Raw genomic sequence first — 19,751 nt, forward strand, 5'->3', positions numbered from 1 at the left:
GTTCATCCTGTAGTAGACCAAATAGAGTCCATGCGTTGTTCTTCCAAACTCTCTGCCTATGGCATCCAAGGCCACCTCCACACATGCCTTACTGACGTCTCTACTCTTGTAGCCAGCGTGTGACACTAAACGGAATCCTTTTATCTCCTCTCCCTGTTAAGGCTAGAGTGCCCCAATACAATATTCTGGGCCCAGTCCTATTCCTGATCTTCATCAACGATCTCTCTGATTCTCTGGAAATCCCCTTTATATATTTGCTGATGACTCCACCCTCTGCCGTGACATCCCTCATCCTTCAGACAGGCAGGATGCAGCCTCTTCCCTCTCTTCAGATCTTGACAAAATCACAACATGGTCAAACACTTTGAATATGTCTTTCAATCCTGAAAAATCTCACACTCTTTCTCTTTCTGTGTCCTACAGGACCGTTTGGCAGACCCTCCAGTCTACTTTCTTAACAATCCTCTTAAAGACGGTCAGTCACACAAATTCTTGTATCTCACTCATAGCCATGATCTTTCTTGGGCAAACCACATTTCAAAGTTGGCTTCCAAAGCCAGCCACCGATTGGGCATCCTCCGTTGCGCAATGTCCTTCCTTGACACACCTGAACTCTTATCCATCTACAAGGCCTTATCTGCAGCTTCATGGAGTACTGCCCTCCCATTCTAGACTGGTGTCCCTGCCTTTCTCAGATCTACGCCATGGAACCCAATGTCTTCAAAATCATTGGAATCTCCCACGATGAAGCTGAAATTATGGGCCTATCACTTTCCCATCACAGACAGGTCGGTGGTAGTCTATTTCTGTATTCTACCACCTCATTTCTGGTCAAGCACCCTCTGCTCTCTCCATGTTCTCTCACTCCCTACAACCTGGCCTCCCTCCTCCCACATCCTCCGTCCCCGTCCCCCAAGTTTCTGCAGGGTACGATGGGCTGCCAGTTGCCTCCTCCTGATGAAACTCCCAAATCCAGAATCATTGCTCACCACCCCCAATTTTTAATGGTACCACAGAGTTTCTCAGACCCTTAGGAATACTAACCCACCATTTGGAACTTTGTTTTCTTCCTGCACTCAACATTCCAAATTTACAAACTGTATCAATTTCCGAGCTGTATCCAGGTAGGTAGGACTTTCGGAATGAAATTTTGCATCAGTAAAGTGAATATAAAGTTTGCAGTGTTGTCCTATTTTTGACCTTTGACCTAATTTAAGGTCAAGACTTAATTATAGTAATTTTAACATTCTTATCATAACTCGACTAAGGTTTGTTCGGCCGGAATGAAATTGCCCTTGCTAGATAGTGTGGGCAAGGTGCATTTAACATGAATTTACATCATACCCCTCTGGGTTAACTCTTGCATCCATTGGAGCACCAAAACACTATTTAGGATTTTCTCCCTTTTACTGCCAATGTCTGAGGACTTTCTGAATGAAACTTTGTATCAATAATGGGAAGACAATATATGGGGGATGACCTAATCTTTTGACCATGACCTCATTTCAAGGTCATGACCTAATGCCATTTGGACAGTTTTCACATTAACTCGACTAAAGTTTGTCCGATCGGAAAGAAATTTCCCTCGCTTAGATAGCTAGGGCAAGGCGGCACATTTACAGTTAATTCACATCATGCTCCTCCAGGTTAAACATCAAGATCTTACACCCCTCAATGTACTAAACCACCATTTAGGGTTTTCTCCCTTTTTTTCTGCCAACGTCCGAGCTGTAGCTCGGATCCATCTGTGGCCTTTGGAATGTAATTTTGCATCATCAATGAGAATATAATGTATGCAGGGTTGACATAATTTTTGACCTTGGACTAATTTTAAGGTCATGACCCAATTATATAGACATTTTAACTTTTTCCACAAAACTTGACGAAGGTCTAATCAGAACGAACTTTCCCTCTCTAAGAATCCTAGACGAGGCGTATTTACGCTTATTTTACATCATACCACTCTGGGCCATATGGCCATCATTGGATTGGAGGCCAAGGGTAAGTCACAGGTGATCGCCAATCGTAAGCCTCCCCCAGTCGATGCTTACCCTTGGCGATCGCTTTGTGATTGTAGATATCTGGTTAGTTCATCCCTTCTCCTACCTGTGGGACCAACTTCCTCACTCTTCAACCTCATTCAAGACTTAGACAGCTGTTGATTACCATCTCAGATCATCCCCCATCCAAAACCATAATCTTTTCTACCCTCATTAACACTTTCCAAGCCCACCTCTTTCCAACTTTCCATTTTTTTCCCCTTAGAGTTTGGTTCTGTATCCATCTTGTCTACCCCATGTATCAACCCATATCCCTCATTCTTCTCCACATCCCTTAATTGTCCAAGTCTCCCTCCATTTTGTCCCTCAACCCTGCTGTTGGTGTGTTTCTCCCCTCTCTTTCCACTGTTCGTTTTGTTCTTTGACATCCTGATGCACAGTCACGTGAGAAAGTAAGTACACCCCATGTAAAGTTTTGACTTTTTCAACATATTTCAACATACAGCTATGTGATCTTCATTTCAACAATATTGATAGATAAAAGTGATATAATATAACAAATATCATGATACATTTACATTTTGTAGTCCATTGTATAATTTAAATAAACATAAATGCAAATTTTGCATGTGGAAAAAGTAAGTACACCCTTGGCTCCAATAGATGGTATTGCCCCCTTTGGCAGAAACAACCTCAAGTAGGCGTTTCTTATAACTGTCTACCAGTCTCTGACATCGACTGGGAGAAATTGTTGCCCACTCCTCCATGCAGAATTCTTTCAGCTGTGCGATGTTTGAGAGGTTTCTTGCATGCACAGCTCGTTTCAAATCTCCCCACAACATCTCGATGGGATTTAGATCCGGGCTTTGACTTGGCCATTCCAGAACCCTCCATTTCTTTCTTTTCAGCCATTCCTTGGTGGATTTACTGGTATGTTTAGGGTCATTGTCATGTTGCAAGGTTCACCTTCGGTTGAGCTTCAACTTTCCGACAGATGGCCTCACATTATCCTCAAGCACCCTCTGGTACAATGAAGAATTCATAGTGGATTCTATGATGGTGAGCTGCCCAGGCCCTGATGCAGCAAAGCTGCCCCAAACCATAATATTTCCACCACCATGATTTACAGTTGGTATCAGGTTCTTGTGGTCAAATGCTGTCTTTGGTTTTCGCCAAACATAATTTCTGATACTGTGGCCAAATAGCTCTACGTTTGACTCATCTGTCCAGAGCACATTGTTCCAGAAGTGCTGGTCTTTGCCTCCCAATTTTTTGTTCATTGGCAAACTTTAGTCTTGCCCTGATGTTCTTTCTGGACAGCAAAGGTTTCCTCCTGGCACACCTCCCATGTAGATCAAATTTGTGCAGCCTCTTTCTAATGGTAGACTTGTGCACTTTGACATCAACAGTGGCAAGAGCTACCTGTAGGTCCCGTGATGACATTCTGGGGTTCTTAGAGACTGCTTTCAGCATTTTGCGGTCTGCTCTCGGGCTGAACTTGCTGGGGCGGCCTGGCCTGAACAAGTTAGCAGTTGTTTGGAATCCTCTCCATTTGTAGATGATCTTCCGGACAGTCGAATGATTGATTTCAAATAGTTTGGAGATCTTTTTAAATCCCTTCCCAGACTCGTAGGCATCTATAACCTTCTTTCTGAAGGCCTCAGAGAGCTCTTTTGATCTCGGCATGGTGATGCCGCACACTTCAACAACAAAGGGCAAACCAAACTAAATGTCTGAGGTTTAAATAAGACAGGTTCCTCCAAGATCCTCTCTAACGATGTTCTATTCATTTGCACCTGAGCTGGTGCACCTGATTCTAATTTTAGGTATTTGAAGTAGTGATAAATGTAGGGGTGTACTTACTTTTTCCACATGCGAAATTTGCATTTATGTTTATTTAAATTATACAATGGACTACAAAATGTAAATGTTTCATGATATTTGTTATATTATATCACCTTTATCTATCAATATTGATGAAATGAAGATCAAATAGCTGTATGTTTAAATATGTTGAAAAAGTCAAAACTTTACATGGGGTGTACTTACTTTTTCACGTGACTGTATGTTCTAGCTTCTCCACGAGCCTCAACATTGTATACAAAAAACACCATTAAAAGGCCTCTTATGCTTGCTTTTGAGGCTCTTTCTTTACATCATGACTTGAGTATGTATTATTTAATAGATTGTTTATCTTTGCTGGATTATTAACCCCTTTTTTGAAGGGGTTAATTTTGAAGGGGGTTTTTTGAGTCCTCATAATGCACTGAATGACAGACTACAGTATTAGGTTAAAATATTACACGTCATGTCATGCTCTGTCTGTCCTTGAATGCACCTTTCAAAAAAAAGGGAGACTTTTCAAGACAATCGACAGCAAGGCCTCTGAGAGCCAGCAACCAGATCACAAAGCAAGGCGACATCACACGCGAGCAGTTTCCTTGCACAAAGGCCACTGTATTTGCGCCTCATTGAAGAGAAATCGGTGGAAGGCTCTATGGGCCCCTTTATATTAACGATGACTGCATGGTCAGGCCACTTAGTCTGGACAACATTTAAATAACGTTCTTCATGAATTTGACCATCCTCGGTGTTGTCGACTGAGTCTCGGAGGTTCCAACCTTGGCTGAGTTCACACCAAAGACTTTTTAAAAAGGTATGCGCTGCTTCCTTACTTGACGCTCAGCATTTAAAAAGGACAAACAACCAGGAGTTGGTAGTAATAGCGCAGGCTTTGAAGGGCCTAATAGTGTAGCAGCATAGCAAACCTGTTGTGCATTTTGTGATACAAGCACCAAATTTGGCACAAATGTACATTAATATGTTGCGAACATTTTCAGATATTGGGCCACTTGAAATTCCGTAATTTTTTTTTCAAATTTTTTCAAATTTCGTAATTTCAAATTTTTCGGGTGACACCGTCACAATTTCGGTCTTCGAGGCCGGCCGATATAGTGGGGCGGCTTAGCCCAAATATTCAAAAGAATTGTGCATTTTGTGATACAAGCACCAAATTTGGCACAAATGTACATTAATATGTTGCGAACATTGTGTGGTCAGCAATGAAGACGAGAGTCTGAATTACATGTATGCAAAAGACCTTGTGAACCAGTGAAGCAAATACACGGGTAAGCATGAATTAAATCTAGGGCATGATATAATTTCCATGATGTTTACCTCTACACTCAATGGTGGAAGGAGGTAATGTTTTGATCCCAGCTTGTCTGTATGTCTGTTTGTCTGTTAGTCCACAAAATTCCAGACAAAGCTTGTAGTAGTGGTAGTTGTAGTGGTAGTGGTGATAACAGAAATTGTTATATAGAACTGAACTTATATTATTATTATATGCAGAAAATAACTTCATTTCTATATGCCCTGCAGTGGACAGGTTAATTGGTTTATGCACTGAAGGGGTCACCCTGGTGTGCACTGCTGTGTTCTGCCTCACTGAGTTGTTCAGGTATGATGTACTCAGCACAAGCTTCCGGTCGGCCCGGAGGTGGGGGTGCGGGGCCTGTCACGGAACGTCAAAACAAACGGCCTGCCGGGGCCGCCCAAAAGTCGGGCGTGAGGGGCGCGTCCACTAATGGAACGCCTCTCGCTTCCCAGATCGAGGGCCACGTGGTCAGGAGAACCTCGTCCCTTCCGGTCACACTTTGCCTATCGGCCGGCCTCGAAGACCGAAATTGTGACGGTGTCACCCGAAAAATTTGAAATTACGAAATTTGAAAAAATTTGAAAAAAAAAATTACGGAATTTCAAGTGGCCCAATATCTGAAAATGTTCGCAACATATTAATGTACATTTGTGCCAAATTTGGTGCTTGTTTCACAAAATGCACAATTCTTTTGAATATTTGGGCTAAGCCGCCCCACTATAATGGCCTCCTCCTCCATCATAGTTCCTTTTGAGGGAACTCGTATTATTATTTCACTTTTCCTTATCATGTGACTCATGTTGTACTGGGAAACCACTCGAGGAGAGGTCCTTGGTCCGAAAGAGCAGTTTCATCGTAGTGCTTCCATCTTGCTATTGCCGGTATTGAGGAGCGCACCATCGGCATGCAGTGAAATGTAAAACAGAGTGGTTATTAATTGGCGAGGCCTGTGCTGAAGTTTATCAAATGAACGTTACACCCACTAACGGCGATGCTTTTGCCATTGCCGAAGTTATGTGCTCGTTTTGCTAATCCACCAAATTGCAGCCGGTCTGGGTGATGAGCGACCGAGCGGAGGCACATCTCTTCATGTGCTCGTTGTGTGTTCTGCTTTGCGAGACAATCTAGTGCCTATAGAACCTCCTTTATGTCATTATATGAATTATGAGTTAATAGGAAGTGAAATACTGTGAGGCGGCTTTCTCACTGAGGATGACACCAGCTGTGCTCTGGGCCTGAGGGCAACTAGGCCAGGCCCGACAAGGCCGGCCTGTCTCAGTCTCCTTCCTTATTTGACTGGAAAGGCTTGTATCGCAGCCCGATAGCTTCCGTTTGTTAATGTGTCCTATTGGCTGTTGCCACAGTTAACTGCAGCCATGCTGTCAGCTGTGTAATCGCTTAGGCTATGTTTATGGGCAGCCATAGACCAGGCAATGAAAAGCCCATGGTTGAACCTAGCATCATGAGGTGAGTTCCCCTGACTTTTGACAAAATCATGCTGTCTTGGAATCATTCATACTTTATGAATAGCTCGAATGTACTTCTGTATATTCATTGTTTGCTATGGACATGCACTGAAGGTTTATATTCAGTGTATCAGATTCATTTTGATCTGATGTGAGAAGCATAACTTGCTGTGGTTCAATGAACACCTACCACATGAGCCAATTGATTGACCTTGTAAAAAAAATGAAATCTGATGAGAGTCTCATTGGCAGATTCCAATCAGACGTCATTACAAATCATAGGAGTTGTTTGGTTGTGAGGTTGCTGTGTGCGAAAAGTCGGATAAATCATCCTGCATTCAGCTTGTTGTTAGCTGCTTGGCCTAACAAATCCAAAAGCGTAAGCTTGAGTGATGTTTATTTCTTTATAAGTAAGTTTCCAATACTATTTTTCCTTAAATTTATCAATAAGCTAGCAATGGCTTTGATAGGCTTTGATAGGCTAGCAATAGGCTTTGATGGGCCTCATGGCCTCCTCCTGCATTAAAGTTTCCTGTATTAAAGGCAACACATTATTATTATCAATTATTTGCACCCCATTATTAGTCCCCTACCGGTATACACCGTAGGGGACTATAGGTTTGCACTCAGTCCCCCCGTCTGTCCGTCCGTCAGTCCGTCACGCAAAGAACAGTTTTCCGGACTTTTTTCTGAACTCTTAAGGCTAATGATTTCAAACTTGGCACATGGTTTCCTCATGATAAGTTACAGATCAAGTTCGAACTTCACGACGTTTCGATCATTTTTGACAAAGTTATGGCACTTTGAACTTTGGGAATTTCCCCAACAGTTTTCCGGACTATAATTTGGAGTGCGGTAAGTCATAATACTGTCTTCTATGCCAGTGCTACCCAATGCCGGTAGGGGACATGTATTGCAGCGCAATACTCAGAATGCTTGTTGTTTTAAGAGATTTATTTTACGGAAAAACAAATTTAAAGGTGGAGCAACATATTCAAATTGATTTGTTAAACAAGGAACAACATGAAACTTTCAAAACAATATTTTGCCATGTGTCAGATTAAATCTCGCAGCTTGGCGACTGAACGTAACCCGAGATGAGCGTTACGGTCGTCTCCTTGTGAATAGCGAGTTGCCCCCGAGGGTTGAGCTTTGTTTCAGCATGCTAGTCGTCGCCCACGACATGAGCCAAAGGTGTGGCTGGCCCTGTACACACAGCACATTGCTGGGACTGCCATAGCCCCACGCGGCACTCCGAGCAAGCTCCTCGTGCGGCCCTTGCGGACTATCTCACCCCTTCACACCACAAGGACATTTCCTGGACTTAATTGGCACTTGCTGGGTGAAGCATGATCTGTTCAAGTTGGCAGGTGGGTCCTTGGTTACAGATGGTTGAATGATCGGTCATTCTTGTACTCATTTGGCTGTATCCAGGCTTATTGACATGACCTCAAGAGGCACAGGCAGCAGTAACTAAATTAAAATATATTAGTAAACTGACCAAACATGTTGCTTCCCTGGAATGTGAGAAGCTGATCAAGGAGGATGCTCCTTTTTAGGATTTGCAATCCTTTCTGGCAAGCTTGTCCATAGTTCTTTTGAGTCAAAATGATTTGTAAATGCATGTTTTGGATGTATCCTGTTATAAACCCTTAACTGGGTTTCCATTTGTTCAGTTTTTAAAGGTGGTAAGAGATGGATCTGAGTTGATGTGTTTTCAATATTGAGTAGAAAAAAAAAGGTAAAATCACCAGTTTTGTTGATCTCCCTGAATTCGCAAATGGATATGTGGGCCTGGTGGTGGCTCGTGTATTTGAAGTCTTTGGTTTTCACACCTGCTCTTTCAACAGTCTGTATCGATGGACATCGTCGAGCTTCTCTTTGCTGGGGCAGCATTTGATGTAGAGAGAGAGGGAGACAGGTGGAAATCAAAAGTACTGCTGGTGGAGGAATGTGGGAACCTGTTTAACCCTGGAACTAAAATGCCACACCTTCTAGTTGCATTTCGACTTTATGGCTCTTTCCTTGATAGTAGAATAGCTGTCTTGTGAATCAATACTCCCGGAATCATCGTCATCACGCTTGATGTTTATTACCTTCAGTTTAACACAGGAAGTTTAACACCACCTGGGATTGCAGAATACCGTTGGCAATCCCAGGTTGTATCCTAAACACAAGGATTTTTTTCCACCAAATGTTGAGAGGTATGCTCTCGTAACCGTTGTGCGAAAGAGGGTGAAGCGACGTTTTTGATATGAACCCTTCTTCAAATTTTAGAGGTATTCTCCTCTTGTTCTCGGTCATTTCAAACAGCTATTGGCGTTAATGCTTGCTCGTCCATCTGGAATTTTGTCTTTGAGTAATATATATGAGATCTGTCTGTTTGACATTCCCCTCTGATAAGCTAGCTGTCAAATACTTCGACAGGTAGACACAATAGAGAATTCAACACTGACATTTGAAACTGCAATGGAAATCTAATTTCAAAATCCAATCAAATGTCTTCATTTGGCTGCTGTCACAACATGTCCTTGTACGTATGGTACAAGACTGACCTTGTATTTCATTTATATTTGAATGATTAGAGCATCATTTGTCTACTAAGAAACTGATTTATATTACATTTGGAATCTCCTAATGTTCTTGTCTTGCAACTAACTTGTACAAGCTACATTGAGAGGCCTGGAGACCTGTGCTCTGTAAAAATCAAATATAAAACAGTTTCAAGAAGTCAGCTCCTTGGCAATGTTTGCATTATTTTTGTCTTACAAGTGAGAACCTATTTCTAAACATTAATTTAATATTGGTTATTAAAGCAAGTGGGCTGGCAGGATAGCCTACATGTAAGTGCACTTGTCTTTGAGCTGTCCAGCCTGGGTTCGAATCCCGACCCAGCTATAAACTGTCTCTCTGATGTTTCATCGGCAGGGTGATTCATCAATGCATCCCTCGGATGGACGTTAAACTGGGCATTACTGAATGGATGTTAAAGATCCCACTGTGTCCCTCACATTGTGTCCTTCACTGATTCCCTGAACAAATTACAAATTCCTGCCCTAACTGCTGTGAAGCAGAGCCTCCACTGAGTATGTGGGTGACCCCCTGCAAACCTCACATGGGGGCCCTTTCTGTTGGAGGGCTCATACTATGGTGACAGATCTTCAGGCGAAGAATCGATTTATACCTTGGTTCCAGAGGGGGTTGGCAAAGTATTAGAATGACCAGCTCTGTCTGTCTCTGTCTCTGCGTATATCTGGCTTCCCACACCATAGTGGGTAATATATTGTCATATCTCGGCTATGCCTGTACCGATTGTAACCAAACTTGATAGAATAGTAGTGTTACGTTTGTGGGGGTAGATGATGGAATCCCATAGTACAGATAGGATTGTATGGGTATAGCATGGACCGTTGACGTGTCGGAGACATCTCGATGTATTTAAGTAGGGAAACTGGAGCTTAAGATTGTTTATGTATCTTCACACGAGTGGTGAAACTGTGTTAACTAGATAGGGATTAAAGTTAGTTTTCCCCAGTACGTTATATTCCCTCTGTAACCTTTCCCTACGTTTTACCTCTACCACAAGGCCAACCATGAAAAGCCTCTTTTAAACCACCACAATGGCCGACGGTACCCGGACATTGCCGATCGGCAAGTAAGCCGCGCCTTAATGAACACTCAGCCATGCAAAGCCTCCATTACACAACAATAACCATCGACTGCATGCCGACAGAACCCAGAACATAACCGATCGGACTGAGCCCACCTCCAAAAGAGCGGAGCCGGCAGGCCACGCCCCCGAATTTCATCATCTGCAGACTCGTAAGAAAAGTAACGTTTATTGCTGACCTTGCGTGTGTCACAAAACGTTGTTTCTGTCTCCACTGACAACGCAAGACACTTGGCAGTGTCCATGGCCTGATCAAATACAGAATCGCGATAGTTCACCAAGTGAGCATGACACGCCTGGATTAGGTCTAATGCAACATCCAACTGCACGTCCTTTGACTGCAATACCTTGCTGACTCAGTTGATCTGGACAAGTTTATCGTACCAGATGGCCTGACATATGAGAAATCTGAAAGTCCCCACTTCCTTCACTAGGTCCATTGCCTCGCTGTAGCATTTAGCATCCTTTCCTTCAGCAGTGTCAGCCAAACTCAGTAGAGCAGCCTTCACATTCTGCAGCTGATAGCGCACGACCTTCACAGCCTCAGTTTCACATTTCCATCGCGTTCCAGAAAGTGATTGCATGGAAACAGAGGTGTGTTCCTTTAGAATGTCCCATCTTTGTGTTGAAGCCACAAAAAGCATGTAGAGCTGTTGCATGAAGCCGAAAAATGATATTGATACTACTGAGCAGCATTGCATCAACAAGGTTGAGACTATGAGCACTGCAGGGGACATAAAATGCCTGAGGGTTCATCTGCAGAATCTGAGCCTGAATGCCAGAATGTTTCCCTTTCATGTTGCTGCCGTTGTTGTATCCTTGGCCTCCGCAGTTGGACAAAGGCCGACCAAAGCCGTCCGATATTTCCAATAACTTCTCCGTTAGTTTCATGCCGGTCGTGTCTTTCACAACAAAAAATGAGAGGAAATGTTCGCATATTTCAGAAGCCTCTCCATATTGCACACAAGCGAAGAGGTTGATGACGGAAAGTTGCTCTTGGTGGCCGATATCTGGGGTGCAATCAAGCAACACTGAGTAGGACTTGTAAGTTGAAACACGTGCAAGTATTTCACTTCTGATTTTGTTGGCTTATAATTCGAGAAGCTCGTTCTGAATATCGGCACTCAGTTAGTTATCTCGTACTTCCCCAGTTGATTATCTTCGGATATGCTCCTGCATGACTGGGTCAAGTCGAACCATCAACTCCAACTGCCCGAGAAAATTGTTAGGCTCGTGGAGGCCTTTCGAGGACCCAATGAATGCCAGATTTCTCTCAGCTAAAAAATGAACAATTGCAATCAAATGCTCAAGGACGTTTCTCCAATGTTTTTTTCTCCAGGTCTATCAAACTCTGAAGCTTATCATCGAGAGGCTTTCCGGCTTTTAACTTTGCATCAAATTCCTTCCACTTCTGCATGCAAGCTGTGTGGTGTGGTGAGGTTTCATGTCGGGACAATGTTTTTGATACATCTTTCCAGGCTAAAAGACCATCACAGGTGAGGTGCATGGCGACATTTCCAAAAAACTTACAACAGAAGCGGTGCATAGTGTCGGCCGCTATAGAATATATTAGCCATGTGCGTTCGATTCGTTCACCATTTTTGAGCTTTCTATAATAATTTTCAGCTGAGAATCCATTCGCATCGTTTCTTTGGAAAATCATGCACTTTCACATGCTTTGGACCGAATTTGACAATGGCAGAAATTGTCACCTGGTCCAGCACTTGAGGCCACTCTGAAGGGTCAGCAAATTTTTCCACAAAATCCGCAGACTGATCACCTCCAACTGATTCTTTCTCTGCCTGTCCAGGCAACTGCTCTTCCATTGAAAGTGTTGTGTCTTCATCCATGTCCCCATAATTCCTATCTTGCTCCTGGCGCTGGAGCTGTGACGTTGAGTCAAATGTGCTGTGCTGTGCTCTGGATGGTTTCATCAGGAATTTCTCAAGACAGCCTCTCAATTTTGTTTCTTCAAGCTTCAACGTCTCTTGGTTTTTTCCTTTTGCTGCTCCAGACTCGTAATGCCTCGGACCTCGGTTTCTGTGCCTATAATTGTTCATTATTGCCAGGATAGCTGATGTGAGCCGAATGTCGAGTATGTTAAGAAATAAAATAACGCTGACTCACGTTTTCACGTTCTCGGTACTTCGGCAAGATAGAGGAAATGACATAAAGTCGAGTAAATAATTCATAGTAAATTTCATTCGATTTACTTCGAGGTCGTTGGAAAGCTATTTAACAAGTAATAAAAACTTTTTTTTTTTTTAATAAAAAAGGATGTAGGGATGTTCCTGGAAAAAGTATGAACACAAGAAGAAATGATCGATTGTACTTGGAAAAAAACAATGTCTGTTAAAACATAAAGATACAGGTTTCTATTTTAAAAGTCAGTCTATCTTTCTGAATTGGATGAAGAAGATGTTGAATGTGTGGCAGCAAGAATCATTTGAGATTTTAGAATAAAGCGTGATGGACACGGAAGGAGCACAAAAAAAAACAAAAAAACCCTGCCACGAAAGGTCTGGTTTTTCGCATGTTTCACTGTATTTTTCATCCTCATTGATATTTACAGATATATATACCATGTGGTTGTGAAGTGCAACAAAATGTCTGATTCAAACCCATCAGTGAAGCGATTGGGAGCCGGTAGGCATGCAGGATAGTGTTATTGGAAACGTCTATGTTGCACAACACGACATCAAAGAAAGATGCTTTAGCTGATGTCGGAGGCCCCTTTTTGTGGGTGGCCCCTTTTTGTGGGTGGCCCCTTTTTGTGGTTGGCCCCCAGCAGCTGCGGGCTCTGCGGGCGCCTAACGAAGGCTCTGCTGTGAAGGCAATGGCAAACCACCTGGCCAGCATAACCTTGGCCAGGAACTGCTTTGGCAGCACAAATGCTGTCAACTCCAATGGTACACTGATGATGATGATGATGATGATGATGATGATGATGATGAATAATGCAAGCATTTCCAAGTCCATCACATGTCTGCACACCCCTTTTAGATCTTTGTAATTGATCCATGAATTTTTAAACATTTTGTGATCTGCTTCAGTGGCCTCATGGTTTGAGAGTCAGGTCGGTGGTTCAAACACCAGCCGAGTCATACCAAAGACTTTTAGAATGGTATGTGCTGCTTCTGTGGCATCATCTTCCCTTTGTTTTTATATGTACACCAGTAAAAAGCCCGTCAAATATGATGGATTGGAACAGTTTATTCCACGGTGCAGCCTCGTGAGCGTGCCAAAGTCTGAAGCCTCAGCCTTGTGTCAGGTGTGTTTATATCTTCTATATTTATTAGATAACCTATGGACGTAAATGAACACTCACTAGTTTTACTCTTTTCTCGTTACACATCACGTTCAACAAATTTCACCTCCCTGCGCCTTGTAATTATTGTTATTTAAAAAACCCTTCTGTACACCGCCCTTGAGGCCCAGTTTTCAAGCCACCGTCTACAATTCCAATAGAAAAGACATAATTACTCTTTTGTGGAAAATGTTTTTCGAGTTTGTTTGATCCTCAAAAATAGACCGCCGTGAACAAACATTCATGGAATACGATTGGCCTTTAAAACCTACCCTTATGAAGGGGGACAGACATCTGTACAAACAAACAAACTGACATTGTATTATATATGGTAGATATGCTTGCCTTCTGGTTGAATAAGGGATTTTTGGTTAGCTTAAAGGAGGATGAGTGGGTTATACGGTTGCTGTTTCAATCGAGAGAATTGACTGGGAGTCCAAACGCCCCAGACGTCTTTTAGGAGAGAAGCACATGGGGCACATGAAGAAGCATGTCCGAAAGCCTGCATCTCTGGTCCTTACGAGGCTAGGCTGGTGTAAGCAGGTATATTCATGTCTAGCATTCTATTCCTGGTGCAGTAGAAGCAACAATGTGTTAAACGTCACTCGAGGGATGCTCCCTGTTTTCCATCACAACAAACTTGTTAGAAAAGCCACATGCAATTGCCGGCCCAGGTAGGTCAAACAGGTACTCATTTAGCTCAGGACTTATGTTGGGTCATTCCTGGACCAGGTGAAGCATGCCTGCAGGTGAGCAACTGCCCATCATGGAAGTTTCAACCCTTCAAACTCAGAACCCTCTCTCCCAGAATGGCAGATTGGAAATAGGGAGATCTGAAGAATTCCTTCAACTTAATGACAGCTTGATTCAATCGTCATCCTGATTATCAGCTGGAAAAGAGAGGAGATCGTGAGAGTTAGGGAGATAGTGAGAGTGAGGGAGATAGTGAGAGTGAGGGAGATAGTGAGAGTGAGGGAGATAGTGAGGGAGAGAGAGAGAGAGAGAAAGAGAAAGAGTAAAAGGGAGAGGGAGATGCAGGAGGTATAGTGTATATCACATCTATCTATAATTCCAGTAATCTCTGTGTGTATGTGTGTGTGTGTGTCGTTTGTCTGTGACCGCTGTTTCTCGACAACCACGGGTCCGATATACTTGAAACTTGCCAGGTATATTGCTGGGGACCCGAGGATGTGCCTTTTCAAGGTTTCATATTAATCGGACAAGTAGTTACCGAGCTATGGCGATTTATTTACCAAACTCCGCAAGCCGTTCGCTTTGGCTTTGCGAAAGGACCAAACCATTTCATGTAAATAGAGGGGGGGGGGGGGGATTGCCACCGTACTCGCAAGCCGTTCGCTTTGGCTTTGCGAATGGACCAAACCATTTCATGTAAATAGAGGGGGGGGGGATATAATTTTAGATATATATATAGTACGGGCATGCCCTAGTTAATAAAAATTTCAGCTTAATGAGGGGTGTTTCACCAAAAGAAAAATACGTTTTCAAACATAACCTCCCCCATTTCAAACATAACCTCCTCAAACCTCCCCATTGACAGGAGAATAATTTCCCTGAATATGGGACAGTAAAGATTTATTATTTTTATTATAATTCCTTGGACGTGATGACTTTCTAATTCAATTACCATCGGACCATCGGATGTGAACTGTCCATCATTGAAGTTTATACCCTTCAAACCCAGAACCTCTCCAAACAGCAGATCCACAAGATAAGTTGCGTCCAAAGGTCATCCAATGAGAGGGGAGAGAGATAGACAGAGAGACTGGGAGAAATATCGAGCGAGAGACAGGGAAAGCTACCCCAACCTCTGATGGCAAAGAGAAGACAAAGAGTGAACCACATATAATGTTTTCCATTACTCGTGCATGTCTGTAGATCACCCTGCTCCAAGACTACTTATTTCTGCTCCCACACCCTATCCAAAATCCAACATCATTAGTTCCTCCATATTGTAGTGTAGGGGAGGGAATGGGTAGTCGTGGTTGGTAGAAGATTCCTGCCTGTTTTTTTCCACCTTGAGCTTCTTTTGTGGAGTTTCTTTTGTAGTTTTCCACATTGACAGGTGTTACTTTTGTAGTTTTCCACATTGACAGGAGTTCCTTTTGTAGTTTTCTATATTGACAGGAGTTCCTTTTGTAGTTTTCCACATTGACAGGAGTTACTTTTGTAGTTTTCCACATTGACAGGAGTTCCTTTTGTAGTTTTCTATATTGACAGGAGTTACTTTTGTAGTTTTCCACATTGACAGGAGTTCCTTTTGTAGTTTTCCACATTGACAGGAGTTACTTTTGTAGTTTTCCACATTGACAGGAGTTCCTTTTGTAGTTTTCCACATTGACAGGAGTTACTTTTGTAGTTTTCCACATTGACAGGAGTTCCTTTTGTAGTTTTCTATATTGACAGGAGAGTCTTTTGTAGTTTTCCACATTGACAGGAGTTACTTTTGTAGTTTTCCACATTGACAGGAGTTCCTTTTGTAGTTTTCCACATTGACAGGAGTTACTTTTGTAGTTTTCCACATTGACAGGAGTTCCTTTTGTAGTTTTCTATATTGACAGGAGTTCCTTTTGTAGTTTTCCACATTGACAGGAGTTCCTTTTGTCGTTTTCCACATTGACAGTTGTTCCTTTTGTCGTTTTCCACATTGACAGTTGTTCCTTTTGTCGTTTTCCACATTGACAGTTCTTCCTTTTGTCGTTTTCCACATTGACAGGAGTTCCTTTTGTTGTTTTCCACATTGACAGTTGTTCCTTTTGTCGTTTTCCACATTGACAGTTGTTCCTTTTGTTGTTTTCCACATTTAGAGGAGTTCCTTTTGTCGATTTCCACATTGACACGAGTTCCTTTTGTCGTTTTCCACATTGACAGTTGTTCCTTTTGTCGTTTTCCACATTGACAGGAGTTCCTTTTGTAGTTTTCCACATTGACAGGAGTTCCTTTTGTAGTTTTCCACATTGACAGGAGTTCCTTTTGTAGATTTCCTCATTGACAGGAGTTCCTTTTGTAGTTTTCCTCATTGACAGGAGTTCCTTTTGCAGTTTTCCCCATTGACAGGAGTTCCTTTTGTAGTTTTCCCCATTGACAGGAGTTCCTTTTGTAGTTTTCCCCATTGACAGGAGTTCCTTTTGTAGTTTTCCACATTGACAGGAGTTCCTTTTGCAGTTTTCCCCATTGACAGGAGTTCCTTTTGTAGTTTTCCCCATTGACAGGAGTTCCTTTTGTAGTTTTCCACATTGACAGGAGTTCCTTTTGTAGATTTCCTCATTGACAGGAGTTCCTTTTGTAGTTTTCCTCATTGAGAGGAGTTCCTTTTGTAGTTTTCCACATTGACAGAAGTTGCTTTTGTAGATTTCCTCATTGACAGGAGTTCCTTTTGTAGTTTTCCTCATCGACAGGAGTTCCTTTTGTAGTTTTCCACATTGACAGGAGTTCATTTTGTAGTTTTCCACATTGACAGGAGTTCCTTTTGTAGTTTTTCACATTGACAGGAGTTCCTTTTGTTGTTTTCCACATTGACACGAGTTCCTTTTGTTGTTTTCCACATTGACAGGAGTTCCTTTCGTAGTTTTCCACATTGACAGGAGTTCATTTTGTAGTTTTCCACATTGACAGGAGTTCATTTTGTAGTTTTCCACATTGACAGGAGTTCCTTTTGTTGTTTTCCACATTGACACGAGTTCCTTTTGTTGTTTTCCACATTGACAGGAGTTCCTTTTGTAGTTTTCCGCATTGACAGGAGTTCCTTTTGTTGTTTTCCACATTGACACGAGTTCCTTTTGTTGTTTTCCACATTGACAGGAGTTCCTTTTGTAGTTTTCCGCATTGACACGAGTTCCTTTTGTTGTTTTCCACATTGACAGGAGTTCCTTTTGTTGTTTTCCACATTGACAGGAGTTCCTTTTGTAGTTTTCCACATTGACAGGAGTTCCTTTTGTTGTTTTCCACATTGACAGGAGTTCCTTTTGTAGTTTTCCGCATTGACACGAGTTCCTTTTGTTGTTTTCCACATTGACAGGAGTTCCTTTTGTTGTTTTCCACATTGACACGAGTTCCTTTTGTTGTTTTCCACATTGACAGGAGTTCCTTTTGTTGTTTTCCACATTGACAGGAGTTCCTTTTGTCGTTTTCCACATTGACAGGAGTTCCTTTTGTAGTTTTCCACATTGACAGGAGTTCCTTTTGTAGTTTTCTATATTGACAGGAGTTCCTTTTGTAGTTTTCTATATTGACAGGAGTTCCTTTTGTAGTTTTCCACATTGACAGGTGTTACTTTTGTAGTTTTCCACATTGACAGGAGTTCCTTTTGTTGTTTTCCACATTGACAGGAGTTACTTTTGTAGTTTTCCACATTGACAGGAGTTCCTTTTGTCGTTTTCCACATTGACAGGAGTTCATTTTGTAGTTTTCCACATTGACAGGAGTTCCTTTTGTAGTTTTCTATATTGACAGGAGTTCCTTTTGTAGTTTTCCACATTGACAGGAGTTCCTTTTGTAGTTTTCTATATTGACAGGAGTTCCTTTTGTAGTTTTCTATATTGACAGGAGTTCCTTTTGTAGTTTTCCACATTGACAGGAGTTCCTTTTGTAGTTTTCTATATTGACAGGAGTTCCTTTTGTAGTTTTCTATATTGACAGGAGTTCCTTTTGTAGTTTTCTATATTGACAGGTGTTCCTTTTGTAGTTTTCTATATTGACAGGAGTTCCTTTTGTAGTTTTCTATATTGACAGGTGTTACTTTTGTAGTTTTCCACATTGACAGGAGTTCCTTTTGTAGTTTTCTATATTGACAGGAGTTCCTTTTGTAGTTTTCCACATTGACAGGAGTTCCTTTTGTAGTTTTCCACATTGACAGGAGTTCCTTTTGTAGATTTCCTCATTGACAGGAGTTCCTTTTGTAGTTTTCCACATTGACAGGAGTTCCTTTTGTAGATTTCCTCATTGACAGGAGTTCCTTTTGTAGTTTTCCTCATTGACAGGAGTTCCTTTTGCAGTTTTCCCCATTGACAGGAGTTCCTTTTGTAGTTTTCCCCATTGACAGGAGTTCCTTTTGTAGTTTTCCACATTGACAGGAGTTCCTTTTGTAGTTTTCCCCATTGACAGGAGTTCCTTTTGTAGTTTTCCACATTGACAGGAGTTCCTTTTGTAGTTTTCCCCATTGACAGGAGTTCCTTTTGCAGTTTTCCCCATTGACAGGAGTTCCTTTTGTAGTTTTCCCCATTGACAGGAGTTCCTTTTGTAGTTTTCCCCATTGACAGGAGTTCCTTTTGTAGTTTTCCACATTGACAGGAGTTCCTTTTGTAGATTTCCTCATTGACAGGAGTTCCTTTTGTAGTTTTCCTCATTGAGAGGAGTTCCTTTTGTAGTTTTCCACATTGACAGAAGTTGCTTTTGTAGATTTCCTCATTGACAGGAGTTCCTTTTGTAGTTTTCCTCATCGACAGGAGTTCCTTTTGTAGTTTTCCACATTGACAGGAGTTCCTTTTGTAGATTTCCCCATTGACAGGAGTTCCTTTTGTAGTTTTCCACATTGACAGGAGTTCCTTTTGTAGTTTTCCACATTGACAGGAGTTCCTTTCGTAGTTTTCCACATTGACAGGAGTTCATTTTGTAGTTTTCCACATTGACAGGAGTTCATTTTGTAGTTTTCCACATTGACAGGAGTTCCTTTTGTTGTTTTCCACATTGACAGGAGTTCCTTTTGTCGTTTTCTATATGGACAGGAGTTCCTTTTGTAGATTTCCTCATTGACAGGAGTTCCTTTTGTAGTTTTCCACATTGACAGGAGTTCCTTTTGTCGTTTTCCACATTGACAGGAGTTCATTTTGTAGTTTTCCACATTGACAGGAGTTCCTTTTGTAGTTTTCCACATTGACAGGAGTTCCTTTTGTCGTTTTCTATATGGACAGGAGTTCCTTTTGTAGTTTTCCACATTGACAGGAGTTCCTTTTGTCGTTTTCTATATGGACAGGAGTTCCTTTTGTAGATTTCCTCATTGACAGGAGTTCCTTTTGTAGTTTTCCACATTGACAGGAGTTCCTTTTGTCGTTTTCCACATTGACAGGAGTTCCTTTTGTAGTTTTCCACATTGACAGGAGTTCCTTTTGTAGATTTCCTCATTGACAGGAGTTCC

The 19,751-nt window shown here is 42.0% G+C and overlaps 1 protein-coding gene across 13 annotated transcripts in view; it reads left to right on the forward strand.

Annotated features, from left to right (window-relative positions):
• Nucleotides 1-19,751, forward strand: part of LOC137412005 (breast cancer anti-estrogen resistance protein 3 homolog) — a 224,856-nt gene that overhangs the window by 138,402 nt on the left and 66,703 nt on the right. Inside the window, exon 1 of one of the 13 annotated variants that reach the window (XM_078783419.1) lies at nt 7,789-7,993. The exons of 11 other annotated variants lie outside the window; for them this stretch is intronic. In XM_078783419.1, the coding sequence (XP_078639545.1) occupies nt 7,973-7,993 (21 nt within the window). In that variant the 5' untranslated portion in view covers nt 7,789-7,972. Of the gene's footprint in view, nt 1-7,788; nt 7,994-19,751 lie in introns of those variants that run through there. One more of the 13 variants, XM_078783420.1, reaches the window with a different exon arrangement.

Source organism: Myxine glutinosa, chromosome 8, assembly GCF_964187855.1.
Source record: "Myxine glutinosa chromosome 8, kmMyxGlut1.1, whole genome shotgun sequence".
In the NCBI taxonomy this organism is placed as follows: domain Eukaryota; kingdom Metazoa; phylum Chordata; class Myxini; order Myxiniformes; family Myxinidae; genus Myxine; species Myxine glutinosa.